The sequence below is a fragment of the Hermetia illucens genome, chromosome 4 (assembly GCF_905115235.1).
Source record: "Hermetia illucens chromosome 4, iHerIll2.2.curated.20191125, whole genome shotgun sequence".
Lineage (NCBI taxonomy): Eukaryota > Metazoa > Arthropoda > Insecta > Diptera > Stratiomyidae > Hermetia > Hermetia illucens.
The window spans coordinates 98,785,772-98,802,794 of NC_051852.1; the positions used below are offsets into that span (position 1 = coordinate 98,785,772).

A 17,023-nucleotide genomic window follows, 5' to 3' on the forward strand; every position below is an offset into this window, starting at 1 on the left:
ATAAAAAATATTTAAAAGTCATACAAGGCAGACATTTGGTCAATACTTACGTTCTTGGAACGATAGCAAAGTTTTCATTTCCACACTTAGTAATCAGTACATCATCCTCAATACGAACACCTCCGAATTTGCGGAAACGTTCAAACACAACTTTCACGATAAACTTATTCAAATTTGGGTCGGACAAGGCCTTATCCATCAAGCACTCAATGAAATAGCATCCAGGCTCCACAGTAACATACATCCCAGCTTTAAGGATTCTCGCGAATCTCAGCTTATTCAGTCCGGGTTTAGTAGAGCGTGGAGGCTGGCCCTCCAAGTAACCACCTACGTCGTGAACATCTAAACCAAGCAAGTGCCCTAGACCGTGTGGTTGGAAAATAGCCGCTAGTCCAGCCTCAAACATTTCATTGACATCACCTGAAAGTATAACGTTTTATGCAAAAAAGCTATGTATATCTTGAAACATTTGTTAGCAGGGTTGGTTTATGTACGTTATATTTTTTTATGTTACGCTTTCCTAAGAACCAATCCCCAGTACACATTTATTTACCTTTCAGCATGCCCCCTTCCTTCAACTTTGTTAACATGACCTTATTGGCCAAAATATGCATGTCCGTCCATGACACGCCTTCTTTGGCAGCATCCATTACCGCGTTCCTAGCCGCAAGCACGGCGTTGTAAATGAACTTCTGATCCTCCGTGAATTTTCCATTGGCTGGAAAGCTGCAAGTAATATCAGCAGCGTAGCCACAATAGTTAGCACCCATATCAAAGAGGCACATATCACCATCCTTAAGACCGCGATCATTTGGTGCCCCAGCATGACCGTAGTGCAAGATTGCTGAGTTTATACCAGATCCGCAAATGCAAGTGTAAGATGCATGGCGACATCCGCCTACTGAGTAGCAATGATGAAGGAACAAGCTTTCGCCCTCGTATTCACTCACACCGGGTCTAAAAACAATTATCGAAATTTAGTAAAGTTATTTTATAAGAAAATAATTTGAGGCTTCTTACTTTATTGTTTTCATAACAGCCTTATGAGCATCGGAAGACACTTTCGCAACATAGCGGAGAACTTCGATCTCCATATCGGATTTGATGACACGGCTAAACAAGGGGAAGTTTTATTTATTTGTTATTTAATAATATATGGTAAATGCAAAGAAGAAATATTGAAATAATATAATCAGCACTGGTACTGGCAGTACCAGCAGATGGGTGAAAAATAAAGTTCAGAGAGTTTACCGGAACTATACCATCCCCAGTGAGACACTCAGGGTTGAAATTCTAGACACACTAAAGCAGAAAGGAAGTATGCACTACATCTGGACCGCATTGATCCTAAACTAATAAAGTTTTTGGCGACAGTCATGGCAGACAGGCATTCATTGAGGGTATGAAAATCTCAGAGCCCATCCGTATACAGAGGGGCATCTTCCAGGGGGTGAGTTCCCTTTGGTTTTGTATGGCACTGAACCTCCTTTCATGGCTATTGAATAATGTTAGAGGATATGGTGTCGCAATAAAGTATAGCCTACGCGCTAAGTGCGAGCTTGCACTTGATGTAGTTAGATGACATCAGGTTGTATGCTGGTACTGATGACCACCTTAGAACTCTGTTGCGAATACCAGACATGTTTAGCCGTGATATTCGGATAGAATGGATTAGACAAGTGTCAAATTCAAACCATCCGCAAAGGTCATCACGAATGGTATGCCGGACAGCTGGTGCTGAAATTGCATGTCTTGGGGAAGAATAAAATAAGTACACTCAACATATTCCCTATCCCTTCAGTGGCAATGCATTCGGAATATTGCCGTGGACAAAAATCGATCTGGGAAACGTACAGCGGCGGATATGGACTATGTCCAAATTCCGAACGCATCATCCAATTCTGCTATGTAGCCTCTGGCAGCCATTTGTCGAACAGATGGCTAGTGCTCAGAGGTGGCGGTAAGGAAGACAAGGCGGCAACCCTGTCGGCCAAACCAAAACCAAGTCGCCGAGGAGAACCTCCATAGTGGTGGCATCGGGAGACGCTGTATCACATTGATTTGTCGGCCGTGATGCAGTAGGCGAATGCTCCAAAGGCCTAATTAGGGCGATCAGACCCGAGTCTGCACGGGGACTTATCTGAAGTGACAATAGGCCACGAAATCTTGCCAGGGGTATACTGCTGCCATGGGAACCGAGATAGCCCTTGAATTCACATACTTCAGGAGAATTCCTGTTGTATGTGTGTTCAGCTTGGATGTTGGGGTTGACTCCCTTATGGGAGCTTCATAGGGGTTGTGGTTACGTTCAAGCGAACAGGGGCCTCGATGTGGTGTTGCGTTTCAACACGGGAGCCGTACTCCTTAGTTCGGTAGAAATTTAGGTAGGTCTTGCATCCACCAGTACGTAGCTGTCGAACAGATGGCTGTATGCTGCGGAGCTTTTTGCTGAGATGAAAGAATTTCTGAGGGGGGGGGGGGCAGATGCAATACACGGACAAGCACAATGCTGTATGTAAGGTGACTCACCAAAACTTTGCATACAAGAATGGGCTGGGTTTACCAATATGAGCCCCAGACACTGCTCGGTGGTTCTGCTTACAACATGTATTCTGACCGGCAAGTTCTAATTGATTGCCAAATACTACACAAGCTTGGTGTGCTGTTAATTGACAAGACGGGTCAGTCCGCATATATAATTAATTTTTTATCCCATCCTCCATAATAGTAACATTGAACGGAAATACCTGGCTCAGGAAATCAAAGCAAATTGTTGTCTCGAGAAGGTATTATACTTAAATTACTCAGCGAGTAGTCCCATCACACAGACTGGGCCAATCCATGCAGAAGTACACCATTATGCATACCTGCGTTGTGTGGAGACGGATATCGGCGGACTCTCTCGTTAACCTACCACCGACACTAACAGAGTCCCTTTCTCTTTTAAGCAGGTAGGATTATCCGAGCCTTAATGCTTGGCACTTAGTGCTCGTATTAGGTAAAATGCGGCATCTGCCGAGATTGTCATAACTCGGGAATAATGCCATAAAAATTACAGAGAGTACAGAGTACAGATCATTTCGTTTCGCTTTTTTCCTGTACCGAGCTCATAAAAAGATCCAGTTGCTTGTATACACCATTTTCCTTTCCTTCCTATATAGCATGCTTTAACACCTCCATCATCTTCCTCCCAAATTCGTCATCTTGACTTCACATTATTAACCACATTCATAAGTGTCAACCACATTCCCGAGCCTAGCTAACACAGAGGCTTGCAAGTGAATGTCGACGAGGCGCGTGAGTGGATCTGCATTAATTGTTGCTTCCGGTTTTGTCATTTCTCTAGGTTTTTGGAATAGATGGCTTTAGCCAGCTCGAATGGTCTCTTGGCTCATTGCATAGTCTAATAACAAAACAAGTCCGGAAACCGGAAGCTTGACGCTTCAGATATAAAAGGTTTTGTGTTTCCCTATGTGAGGAACATAACGTAGTTCTCCATTGGCTTATAACATTGACGCGAGATATTGAAATCGTTCAGTTCTGGGCAGGTTACTGCCATTGCCAGAACTGAGCGATTTAAATATCTCGAGTCAATGCTATCTGCCAATGGAGAACTGCGTAATGAAATTATTCCACACATTAACGCCACCTGAATGAAGTGGCATTCCCCAACTAGTGTTCTTTGTGATCGACGTATCAGCGCAAGTCCCAAATCTAAAATTTACTGCAATGTCGTCCGTCTGCCGCTCTCTATAGTTCTGAGTATTGGCCGACTATAAAGGTCAATGCACGGCGTCTTGCGGTAATGGGGACCAAGATGTTGCATTGCACTGGTGGCGTGACACGTTTTGATTACGTCTGAAATGAGAATATCCGCGATCGAACGGGTTTGCACCGATGATGGAAAAACTGCAAGAGAGGCGTTTTCGATGGTGTGGTCACGTAATTCACACTAACGAGAATTCAACAACCAGTATTGGTCAGAACATCGAAAGCAATGGTAAGCAACCAATAAGCCGGCCAAAACAATGGTGGCTTGATATGTTGGATAGGGATTTAAAGGTCTCAAGATTACATCCTGATCAGGCATTTGATAAAATAAAATGACGGAACCGATCACCACAGGCCGACCCCGTTTGTGAACTGATGGCTGAACAAAACGAAAAAGATGTGAGGAGCGACGAGTGCACGACAGCTCCGTGTAATATAGCTAAAAATTCCATTGCCCTCTATTTTCTAGAAAGCGATTTAAATAAATCATTTGATGGAAAGCCTTGTGTTGATAATGGTCAACCTCATACGCCTCACACCCTGAGTTTAATATTATTAGCAAATGCCAACAATTTAACCAACATAAAATATAAACAAGTCGGGAAACCGGAAGCTGGGCGCTTCAGGTACGAAAGGTTTTGTGTATTTCTTAGTACGTAGCACGTAATAAATGCATATATTATGTGAGAATATTCACTTTCGGATGATATTGACATTCATAGTCTTGAATTTGCAAGGAAGCGACAACTTTGACGTATTATAACTTTGTTAGTAATAGTGCGATTTCCACCAAACTTGGTAAGATCATGCTCTATGTTATATCCTATATTGTAGTTTCGTAGTCCTAGCATGAACTTAAGGGGGCTTGCAGCGAATTACTAAAAATTATAGTAATGTACTATTATTAACTTTATTTGTGCAGATATCAGTATGGAAGGTATTTCGGAGCCCAGGCGCCATATAGTGGCAGCCTCCTGATTTTTTTCAGATTTTTCGGTTTGGTAGTTTCTGAGAATGGCCCCCTTAAAGGAATGGTCACTTTCAACCCCCCGCACTCCCCACCTTTCCAACAAATGTCAAAACTAAGACCGGCTTCGAAAAGTACTAACCGAGACCTTTAATTTGATACCCCACATGAGTATATTTGATGCAAAAAAAATTTACACCCTCCTTTTGCATGTATGGGGACCCCCCCCCCCCTTAAATTCGACGTACAAGGATGTAACTCACTGTATGCGTGAGCGTTCACAGTTCCCATCTTTCTACCAAATTTGGTGTCAATCGCTATAACCGTTTCCGAGAAAAATGCGTGTGACGGACAGACAGACAGACAGACAGACAGACAGACAGACGGACAGACAGACAGACAGCGATTAATCGTTGACTGGAGCGGAAGTGTATTGCGAACGCTCGCAAATCAAGAAGGAAAAAAAGGCAAAGGAACTCAGTAAAAATTGTGAATTAAACTGCACGAAGGTGAAAAGTGCGGGAGTAGTTAAAGGTGAAGTGAGATCGGTGGCGTTTCTTACGTGAAACTTATTTAAATAAGTTTTATCTTCCCTTTGTTCTCTTCTCCGCTGAACCGGTCATTTGAATTGCCGTTTATGAAATATATCGGCGGGTGTTAGCTGGTAATGTCCAGTAACTAATATTGAACAAGGACATACGGCGTCGAGGACAGACTAGTGGGAGCGCGCGTGCTCGCGGACCGGGCGGCCTTGGTTCAATCACGTAAGGGAGATCTTTTTTTTCTATTTTTTCTTTTTATATTCAAAAAATAATAATAAAAAAAAAAAAAAAAAAAATTGTTTTCAATTTAACCGAACCAACACGGCGGAACGCTTAATGGTTAATGTTTGCTGAACGAAGTGGGAACAGGTTGGAGTTTGGCTCTTCCCCTTTATTTATTTATTTCTCTCGCTGAACGTTGAATTGGACATTCAAGGCGCTCGTACTGAATGCGAGTAGAAAGTGCAATTATTGTCTGGACTAATCCACATAAAGTGTAATTTTGAGGCAAGAGTGTGTAGCTTGCTGACAGCACGCTTGCTTCGCGTTACTCGTGATCTGGGGTCGATTCTCGTTTCGAGCGCGGGAGGTTAAAGCTTTTATATATTATACTATAACAAATAAATTTTTAAATTTCCAATTAAGCGGTTGGTGAGTGAAGCCCGAGTTCCATCCCCACTTAAAGCGGACAAACTTTTATAAACTACACTATTATAATTTCACTTTTTTTGAGTTAAATTACTGTAAGCAGTGGAGGAAGCGGAGGACTCCGGTGAGCTTCCCACTAGCAAAATGGCTAGTGGGGAGTCTCCACTGTTACCTTCTAGCGCGAGTGATCCCTTCAAGCGGAGCGCAAAATTAGTGAGATCACCAGCAGCGAATTCGACGGAAAAACGCATGTTGGACCCTAAGAGTAGCAGCAGTGTAGTTACTGCTGAAGCCGAGGGTGACGCATTTACGAAGCTGGGATCGATGATTAATAATCTAATGGAGTACGTTAACCAACGCAATAATGTACACCACGCGATAAAGGATCAGGTGCGTTCTATTAGGGCCACATACTTCAAGGTCAAAGAGGACATGAAAGCACGGGCAGAAGCAACAGTGCCGATAAGCCAACAAAAAGCGATGGTTGCCGTAGCAACCCAAACCACGCAGAAGACATCTCTTCCCAAAAAGCTCTTTGGCAAAGAACTCTTCCAAAGTGAAAAAGATATCTCGGAAATTCGGAACAAACGATTAAGAGACCCAAATGAAGAAGTGCTATCTCCCCAACGAACAGCAAAAAGGAAAAAGGAGAAACAGATGCCGGTGCAACCTGGGAATGACGGAAGATTATCTGGGCATACGGAAAAGGCCACTAACAGCGCTGAAGACACGTGGACTAAGGTAGGACCTAAGAAGAAGCTGCAAAAAAGAGCCAGGCCGGACGCGCTGATAATAACAAAAACCAGCGAGTTGACGTACGCGGAAATCCTACGCAAGGTTAAAGCAGATGCCTCCTTGACGGATCTGAGTGCAAATGTCACGCGGATAAGACGAACACAGAAAGGCGACCTGTTGTTAGAACTTAAAACCGGTGATGACGGAGGCGAAAACCTACGGAAGAAAATTGAAGCATCACTAGGTGAGGCTGCGGCGGTCAAAATGAGTAAGGATTCGGTGGTGATCGAATGCAAGGATTTGGATGAAGTCACCACAAAATCTGAGATCTGCGAGGCCTTGCAAACCCAATTGGGATTACAAACATTGAGCGAGTCTAATGTGCTACGACTTAGAAAAGCGTACGGTGACACGCAGATAGCGTCGATAAGTCTTCCTATTGAAGCAGCGAAAAAGGCGATTGCAGTGGGCAAGGTACGTATTGGATGGGTGGTCTGTCGGTTACGGGAACAGAGTCCAGTACATAAATGCTATAAGTGCTGGCAGGTTGGTCATATAGCGAAAGCTTGCACTAGCTCCCAAGACAGATCAAATCTGTGCCGCAAATGTGGAGAACAAGGCCATTTGGCAAAGGACTGCAACGGAATGCCCAAGTGCGTATTCTGTGTGGAAGCAAAAAGTAATGACAGCGCCCACATTGCAGGAAGCAGTAAATGCCCAGTGTTCAGAAAGGCGTGCATAAATAAAGCCAAATGAAGTTTATGCAACTCAATCTGAATCACTGTCGAGCGGCCCAAGACCTACTTTCCCAAAGCGTATTCGAGAACAACGTCGACGTTGCGATTGTATCTGAACAATACGAAAATCTGCATAGCGGAGTATGGATAGCAGACAAAACCAGTAAGGCGGCGATATGGAGCTGCAGAAGCCAAGCTATAGTAGATGCGAAAAGACATCCAGAAGACGGGTTCACCCGTGCCAAGATTGGAGGGATATATATCTATAGCTGCTACGCAGCACCGAGCCTCACAATAGAGGAATTCACGTCATTGCTGGAGAAACTATCCTTCAATGCAAGTCGCTACAACCCCAAAGTAATAGCCGGCGACTTCAACGCATGGGCAGAAGAATGGGGTAGCAGAGAAACCAACGCAAGAGGACGAATATTGCTGGAGACATTCACGCGCTTGAACGTGGTACTTGCCAACTCTGGGGGAGCCAACACATTCCGAAGGGGAGAATTGCAATCGGTGGTAGACCTCACCTTCGTCAGTGATACCTTAATCAGAGACTTGGAGTGGCGTGTCAGCGAGGAGTACACACACAGCGATCATCAGGCTATCATCTTTCAAACCTCGCAAAGGAATAATTTGAAGCCATTAACACGAATAACGATGAGCTGGGTAACTAAGAAATTCGACGCAGAAATGTTCAAGGAGGTACTTCTGGAAGATACATTGCTATCGGGAAGCGCACAAAACAAAGTTTCACAGGTCGTGGAAAAATTGCAGCGGGCATGCGATGCCGCTATGCCTCGACGTAGCACTTTCCGAAGACGAAATCCTAATTTTTGGTGGAATTCCGAAATTGAGGAATGCCGGAAAAAGTGTCTCAAAGCTAGGAGACGCTCCCAGCGCAGAAGAAACCGACCTGAGTTCGAGGAGCTACACGTGCAATATAAAGATGCGAGGAAAAAATTGCAAATAACTATCGCAAGGAGCAAATCCGAACATTTCAAGCGGATGTGTACTGAAGCTGATTCTGACCCATGGGGTGGCGCATATAGGTCAGTGATGTCATCACTAAAAGGCGAGCGCTCCCCACCGATTACTTGCCCAGAGTTGTTGCAGAATATAGTGAACACTCTATTCCCAGTGGATCAGAATGGTACAAGTTTGCCTGCAGTACAGTTAAATCCCGACGAAGTTCCGATAGTGGAAAATGAGGAGGTTCTAGACGCAGCAAAAAGATTGATTGAAAAAAAGACTCCAGGACCGGATGGAATCCCTAACATTGCCCTGAAGGTAGCCGCCAGGACAGCACCAGGTATGTTTGCCCAAGTTTTCACGGCGTGCCTTAGGGAAGGAGAATTCCCCGAGCAATGGAAGGTACAGAAGCTAATACTCATTCCGAAGGCAGGTAAACCATTGGGTGACCCCTCCTCATATAGGCCGATATGTCTGGTCAATACCATTGGCAAACTTTTTGAACGAGTAATATATAACAGACTGCTCGCTGTTGCGGAAAAGGAAGGGGGCCTTTCCGACAAACAACTCGGATTTCGTAAGGCAAAATCAACTGTCGACGCAATCAGCATGCTGACTGGCTTGGCTCAGGCTGCAATAGAAGAAGGAAAATGCTGTGCAGTAATAACCCTCGACGTAAAAAATGCGTTCAATAGTGCAAAATGGAATAAAATCATCGAGGCACTCGAAAAGATACAAGCCCCGAAGTACATTGTACGCATTGTGGTCGAGTTTCTCCTTGGGAGAAGACTTTACTGCGACTCGGACGATGGGCTAAAAATATTCCCGACAACTTGCGGAGTGCCACAGGGTTCTGTCCTGGGTCCCTTGCTGTGGCTAGTTATGTACGATGGAGTGTTGACGCTACGCCTACCGGACAACGTGACAACTATTGGCTTCGCCGATGATATCGGAATAACGGTGGTCGCAAAGCACCAAGACGAGATCGAGATCTATGCAAATGAAGCGATATGGGAGATCAATTCCTGGTTGAGAAATTCTGGCCTTTCACTTGCCGAGCATAAAACAGAAGTAGTTCTCATTAGCAAGCGAAGAAAGAACACAACTGTGAAAATCAAAGTTGGCGGAAAAACAATTTACTCCCAACCATCGCTCAAATACTTGGGAGTAATTATTGACAGAAGACTCAACTTCAAAAGACACATTGAGTACGCCGCAACTAAAGCGTCTTCCATCGCTACAACGATCTCGAGGATACTACCGAACATTGGTGGGCCAAGACAAAGTCGACGTCTTCTGCTCTCCAGGGTAGTCAGCTCCGTGCTACTCTACGCAGCTCCAGTTTGGGCAACTGCTCTGAATAACAAAGTGAACTGCCGAAAATTGGGAATGGCATATCGATTAAGTGCACTCCGGGTATGCAGTGCATATCGGACAACATCAGGAGAAGCGGCATATGTACTAGCAGGGATGCTCCCCATAGACATCTTGGCGAAGGAAAGTCGGCGACTCTACGACAAAACGTATGCAGCTGGAGAGTCTAGCGCATTTCGACGGCAGCTGGCACGGTGGGAATCTATCGAACGGTGGCAACAGCGATGGGACGAGTCCCAAACTGGTCGTTGGACATACCGCATCATTCCGGATATTCGGTTTGAACGAAACCATGGGGAATTAAGCCACGAGTTAACACAATTCTTGAGTGGACATGGAGGTTATCGTGCCTATTTACATCGATTTGGTCACGACGAATCACCATGCTGCCCAAGATGTGGTAACGTGGCTGAGGATGCGGAGCATGTCATATTTGATTGCCCCAGGTTCACCGCGCACCGAGCAAGAATGGAAGCGGTCGCAGACAGGCGTTTAACACCCGAAAACATTGTGGAGTTTATGCTGGAGTCAACGGATGCCTGGAACCAGGTTGTAAGGGAACTGCAAGCTATTCACCAACAGCTTAGGCAGGAAGAACTACGACGAAAACAAGGAAGGGAGAGAACCATAATGAGCCGCAGTTAAAAGCTGATCCAGCCCCGCGATGCAATACTTGATAGGAGTTCCGTGGGGAGAGTGGAATGAGAAGGAGGTGGTTTTAGTGAGTAGAAGTCTCACATAACTGCGTGGCAGGAGCCAGCAGTAGGTTTTGAACCTTTCCACCTTCCAACGCCGAAAAAAAAAAAAAAAAAAAAAAAAAAAAGACAGACAGACAGACAGACAGACAGACGGTAAACCGATTTTAATAAGGTTTTGTGTTTACACAAAACCTTAAAAAGGGCTAGGGAGAATTAGATTCTTCTTGAATGGAATTTTAATATTTCACTCGAATTTCAATTATTCTCATTAATTATGACGTCAGCATCTTATTTGCATGGCTTAGGATGGTGTTAATTAGCACGAAATTGATAAGTTTGAACTTCTATAACTTTGACACTAATAGTTGGAACTTGGCATGTGTATGCACGAGACTGTCCTCTATGCCGGTGCAAAATTTGGTACACCTAGGATGAGCTTAAGGGGAGTTTTTTAGTCAATTTCTAAAAGTTGATAATATACTATTAGTAAATTTATTTGAGCAGATATCGGAGTGGGACATATCTCGAAGATTAGATTTCACATAATTGTTTTACACAAAACTTTAAAAAGGGCTGCAGATAAATAGATTCTTCATAAAGGCGACTTTAATATTCCACGCGAATGTCAATTATTCCGGGTAATTATGACGTCAGCATCTGATTTGCATGGCTTTGGAAGCAGTGAACTCGGGCGAAATTGCTAAGTTTGAACTGCTATAACTTTGGCGTTAATTGCCTGATTTCCATGAAATTTAGCACATAGATACGAACTATTGTCCCCTATACTGGTACAAAATTCGGAAGTCCTAGGATGAATTTAAGGGTAGTTTTTTAGTAAATTTCTAAAAAGTAGTAATATACTACTAGTAAGTTTATTTGAGCAGATATCGGAATGGGACATATTTTGAGGCCTAGATTTCATCTAGGCGCACCACCCTGTCTCACTTCAAGTGCGTACATTTTCACTCCTTACTCACGCACTTTACAATTTATGCCAAAACTAATGTCAGTTTCGGAAAGTACAAATCGGGGCTTTTCATTTGATATCCTACACAACTATAATATATCCGGTGAAAAAAATTTTTGAATCCCCCCTTTGCATGTATGGGAAGCCCCCCTTTAAACTCCACCTAAATTTATGCTACTCGCTGTATGCGTGAGATTTCATAGCTCCCATCTGTCCACCAAATTTCGTTCGGATCAGTTTAGCCGTTTTGGAGAAAAATGCGTGTGACAGACAGACAGACAGACATTGAATCGATTTTAATAAGGTTTTGTTTTACACAAAACCTTAAAAATAGAGAGAAACAATAGTGTGGTGAGGTTGATTAAAATTTGACGGTATAAGAAAGCTTCAAATTTAATGTGCCAGCGAATAACGAATATATGACTTACAGGTCATAAGGAGAAATATCCGAGCCCGAGTAAAGAATTATACGGAACCCTCTGAAATCACAGTTTGAGCTTCGTGTTATGTTATGTTATGCCAGACTAGAAACTTCAGACACTTTTGGTACGCAGCAGTAGTACAATCCCGAAGCGAGCCAACATAGAGAGCGAATGAATCTCCCATGGTGCTTTGCTCCGAGTACTCGCACGCCCATCATTTCTCACCATGTGCGTCAAGTATTAGCTGTTGTTCGTGTATGTTATGCATTTCTTGCATATTGATGAGTTGCGTTTTTTTAATTGCTACGTAAGATGTCTGAACTTTTCATACTCAATTGCAGAATCGGCAATTATGGATTTTTGCTGACTCTAGCAAATACAAAATTGAATAAAAGGCAAGTCGAGAATAGAGAAAGTTGTCTGTCTTAGTTCCTACACTGGAGTCATTAGGTAGGCCATTAGCTGGCTTCAAGCCAATTCTGACCGTCTTTAGGATAGAGTTATGCTGGCTTCATACCGGATACTCTATTTTAGGAAAGGCGTAGCAACTCCAGTTGGCTTTGAGTCGAGGGTAGTTGCTGCGCTTTCGTCCAATAGACCTCGTGTGTTATCAGTCGGGAGTTCTAGGATATTACATAACTAGATTTATATGTAACCATAGGTTTTGGTTGTACATAATAGAAAAGGTTAATAAATAAAAAATTATCTATCTTCTAGATAACGTTCTTCTTTTAATTTGGTCTAGAGCAGTGACAGTACGGGGTAAAACCCAGATGAGACTGGGGGCTATCCGTACAAGTATATAGGCTAGAAACGCTAGCAAAATCTTAAATGTACTACTGCATTTCGGGAAAGAGGTCCCAAGGTGCATGGCAGCGACACACAACACTAACACTCGTTATTCCGAGATTTCTCTCTACACCACAGTTGCCAAGTTTTCACTGTATTTCTACCATATTAAATTTAAATATAAAATTGCTTTTATTCTTCAATCGCGCTTTCAGCACTGCATATATTTCAATTTGAAAGACCGTTATACCGTTATACTTGTGTAGTGTCTAAACCAGAAAAGTAAGCCTATATGGCTGCTAGGTTAGGGAATGTGGAGAGGTTCGTTACATATTTCTGCTCGACGACTACAAAAGAAAATACTTACCTTAGCCACAGGCGCAACTGTGATTTACGTCAAAAGGAACCTTCGTCCATAACCAGGGGAAACCGCGAGTCATTACCTACACAGAAGAAGTTAAAATTTAACAAGTCGGGAGACCGAAAGCTGGACGCTTCAGTACGAAAGGTTTTGTGTATTTCTTAGTACGTAGCACGTAATATATCCATATATTATGTGAGAGTATCCACTTTCGGGTGATATTCACATTCACACCAAACTTGGTAGAATTTTAACCAAAATAGTCCATTTCTTTGCAAACCACAATTTTTAGGTACACCGGAACATAGACTAGGTTTTTACAATCAATGCACGATAGATGTAATAATTAGAATTTATTAATTTTAATGAATCAGTGAGAGCAAACGACTATTTACACATTAGAGGCATTAGAGAATCAACTCGCTTCATGTTTCTTTCTGCCCCTAACTCATGGCACACTTTCCTCGCTAGTCTTCCACTCCCGTGGCGAGCTCTACAAAGTGGATAGTTCCGCGCCATCTATTTGTTCGCATTCGCAACATTCGAAATAAAATTCGAATGCTGCGAATCCTGCCGCGCCACAGAATCATGCTCTACATTGTAACCTACATCACTGCAAAATTTCGTGGCGCTAGGATGAATTTAAGGGAGGTTTCCAGCCTATTACTAAAAATTATAGTAATATACTATTATTAACTTTATTTGAAGAGATATCGGCATGGAAGGTATTTCGGAGCCCAGGCACCATATAGTGGCAGCCTCCTGATTTTTTTCAGATTTTTCGGTTTGGTAGTTTCTGAGAATGGCCCCCTTAAAGAAATAATCACTTTCAACCCCCCGCACTCCCCACCATTCTAACAAATGTCAAAATTAAGAGCTTTGAAAAATACTAACCTTTAATTTGATACCCCACATGACTATATTTGATGAAAAAAATTTTACACCCCCTTTCTGCAGGTATGGGGAACCGCCTTAAATTCAACGTAAAAGGATGTAACTCACTGTATGTGTGAGCGTTCACAGTTCCCACCTTTCTACCAAATTTGGTGTCACTCGCTGTAATCGTCTCCGAAAAAAATGCGTGTGACGGACAGACAGACAGACAGACTACTTAACAGATGTACTTAATCTTCCCCTTCCGGGGGAAACCATAGTGGTGGGTTACGCTGACGACATAGCGCTGATTGTTGTCGCAAAGCATCTTGAAGATGCTGAGTTATATTCAAGCGAAGCAATCGGTGTTGTTAAAAGTTGGCTAAAGAGCTCTGATCTGACACTTGCGGAGGAAAAAACGAAAGCGGTCCTCATCACTAAGCGCCGAAAGAGAAATTACACCTGTTTAGAATCGGGAATCATATCATCACTTCCAAGCCGACCATCAAATACTTGGGGGTGGTGATAGACAGGAAGCTTAGCTATTAGCTATGTGCGGTATGTTTGCGACAAATCATCAACTGCAAGTATGGCCTTGGCAAGGATGATGCCGAACGTGGGAGGGCCACGGCATACCTCTAGGTTGCTTATAGGCAGGGTGGTGACCTCGATCATGCTCTAGGCAACCCCAGTTTGGAGGGAGGCGTTGCGGATGTCAGGGAATGCTACCAAACTGAGTTCAGTCTACAGGAGGACAGCCCTGAGGGTATGCTCTGCCTTCAGGGCTGTTTAAGATGATGCAGCATTCGTCATCTCTGAAATGATGCCTATTGACATCTTGGCAGATGAGATGGCGAACACATACAATGCGAAGCCAACCTCTTTCTCATCGCGGAGGATATCTGCAATACCGTCACAGGTTTAAATTGGAGACCTCACCCGACTGTCCAAATTGCGATGGAGTCCCAGAGGACCCAGAGCATGTATTTTTCCACTGTTCGAGATTTGTGGAAGAAAGGGGGAATCTAGAGCAGACTCTAAGAGAGGTGCTGGTACCAGAAAATCTGGTGCCGGAAATGTTAGCACATCAAGAGAATTGGGATGCGGTCAACTGCATGATCGCATCTATCCAAAATAAACTGCGAAAAGCAGAGGAGAGGAGAAAGACGCGGTCGGCGCACGTATAGAAGAAAGGTCACAAAGCTAGAGTGAGCTGACTCCGCCCCGTGATGTAATACCTTATGGTGGTTCCGCGGGGCAGGGAGGGAGTCGGAAGTGGTTTTAGTGGGTAAAAATCCCATATGCTGGTGTGTCGAGACCAGTGTCTTTTGAAGATTTCCACCTCCACAAAAAAAAAGACAGACAGACAGACAAACAAACGTACAGACAGACAGAACAGTATACAACAACCTGCGGGGTTCCACAAGGATCAGCCCTCTGTCCTCTCCTGTGGATAATAATGTATCACGGAAGTTTAAAGTTGCAACCACCCAAAGGAGTGACATCATTCGCAGACGATATCGGAGTAACTACCGTGGCACAAGACATTGATGAGATCGAGGTACTCACAAACGAGGCAATTTTTTAAATCAGGTCTTGGCTAGAGGAAGCTTGTCTGGCACTCGCGGAGCATAAAACCGAGGTAGTCTTGATTAACAAGCGAAGGAAGCAGACATCGATAAAGGTCAGGATTGGTGAACAGGAGTCATGGTTGACCAAAGACTGAAATTCAAGTCCCATCTTGAAAATTTAGCAACCAAGGCTTCCGGAGTGGCTATATTGTTGGCAAAAATGCTACCAAATATAGGTGGTCCTAGGCAAAGCCGTCGGCTCCTGATCTCAAGTGTTGTTGGCTCCATCTTGTTTTATGCAGCTCCAGTCTGGGCATCGTCTTTGAAGGTGGGAGCAAGAGAAAAATCGCAGCCCCATACCGATTGAGTGCATTGCGAACGTCATGCGCTTACCGTACAACTTCAGATAAAGCAGCTTGTGTGATAGTAGGCATGATCCCCATCGACATCTTGGCGAACGAGGGCCGACGCCTCTATGACCCATCATATGCAATCGGCGAGTCCTATATGAATCGTCGGCAATTAGCACGAAGTGAATCTATTTTGGAATGGCAAAAAAGATGGGATGATTCACCTAAAGGACGCTGGACACACAGGATTATTCCAGATGTCTCTAAAGAGATCAAGCGAAGGCACGGTGAGGTTAGTTACCACCTAACTCAATTCCTAAGCGTACAGAGGGTACCGTGCATACCTTTATCGCTTCGGGCGTGACAACTCGCCGTATTGCCCGGCATGCGTGATGATTCCGGAAGATGCGGAGCATGTTGGTTTTAACTGCCCGCGGTTCGCCGCACACAGAGCGGAGGCGGAAATTGACGCCGAGGTACGGTTGATACCCGAGAATATCGTGGACCACATGTTAGCCTCTGAAACATCTTGGAGGGCAGTGAAAAAAAGGCGATCCACAATTTTCTGAGGAGGGAGGAACTTCGGAGGAAAGTTACAAATAACGACAGAAGCCGCAGTTCATAACTGATCCTGCCCCGCGATGTAATACCGACATGGCAGTCCCGCGGAGTAAGTGGAGGAGAAGGAGGTGGTTTTAGTGGGTAAAAGTATCACATAACCGTATGGCAGGAGCCAGCGCTAGGTTTTGAACCTTTCCACCTTCCAACGTATAAAAAAAAAGATAGACAGTGAACCGATTTTAATAAGGTTTTGTGTTTACACAAAACCTTAAAAACGGACCTAGCGGCGAACGAAGAATGGGAAATCCACGACGGACCACTCCTCACTGGAAACACCTAGTTTCTGATGACTATGGAATGAACTGGTGATTTTTCGGTGTAAATGGTGCGAGTTAATAGCCGAATCGGGGTGCGGGATACAGTTATTATTACCAACATAACTTAAAATTAGAGCGTATTAGTAAAATTCTATAACTAAAAATAAAAAATCCAAAACCGTTCCCTCCTTTACTAAATATTTTATTGCCTAGCAAATATGCATATTTCGTCGTCTACTTGACGCCTTCATCAATGCTTGGATTTGAATGGGGTAAGAAATTCAGAATTCTTCTATTTATGTTCACTTTTCTCCCCCATTTATTTCTTGCCCCAATGTCATACTTGTGCCCACGAGTGCGTCTCCTGATGA

The 17,023-nt window shown here is 43.8% G+C and overlaps 1 protein-coding gene across 2 annotated transcripts in view; it reads right to left on the reverse strand.

The window, feature by feature from the left end:
- LOC119653373 (xaa-Pro dipeptidase) overlaps positions 1-17,023 on the reverse strand; it is a 370,526-nt gene that overhangs the window by 206 nt on the left and 353,297 nt on the right. For both annotated transcript variants that reach the window (XM_038057917.1, XM_038057916.1), the window contains 3 exons: positions 1,021-1,113; positions 554-957; positions 51-420 (listed from right to left, as the gene is read on the reverse strand). In XM_038057917.1, coding sequence (XP_037913845.1) covers positions 51-420; positions 554-957; positions 1,021-1,113 — 867 coding nt within the window. The remainder of the gene's footprint in view (positions 1-50; positions 421-553; positions 958-1,020; positions 1,114-17,023) is intronic.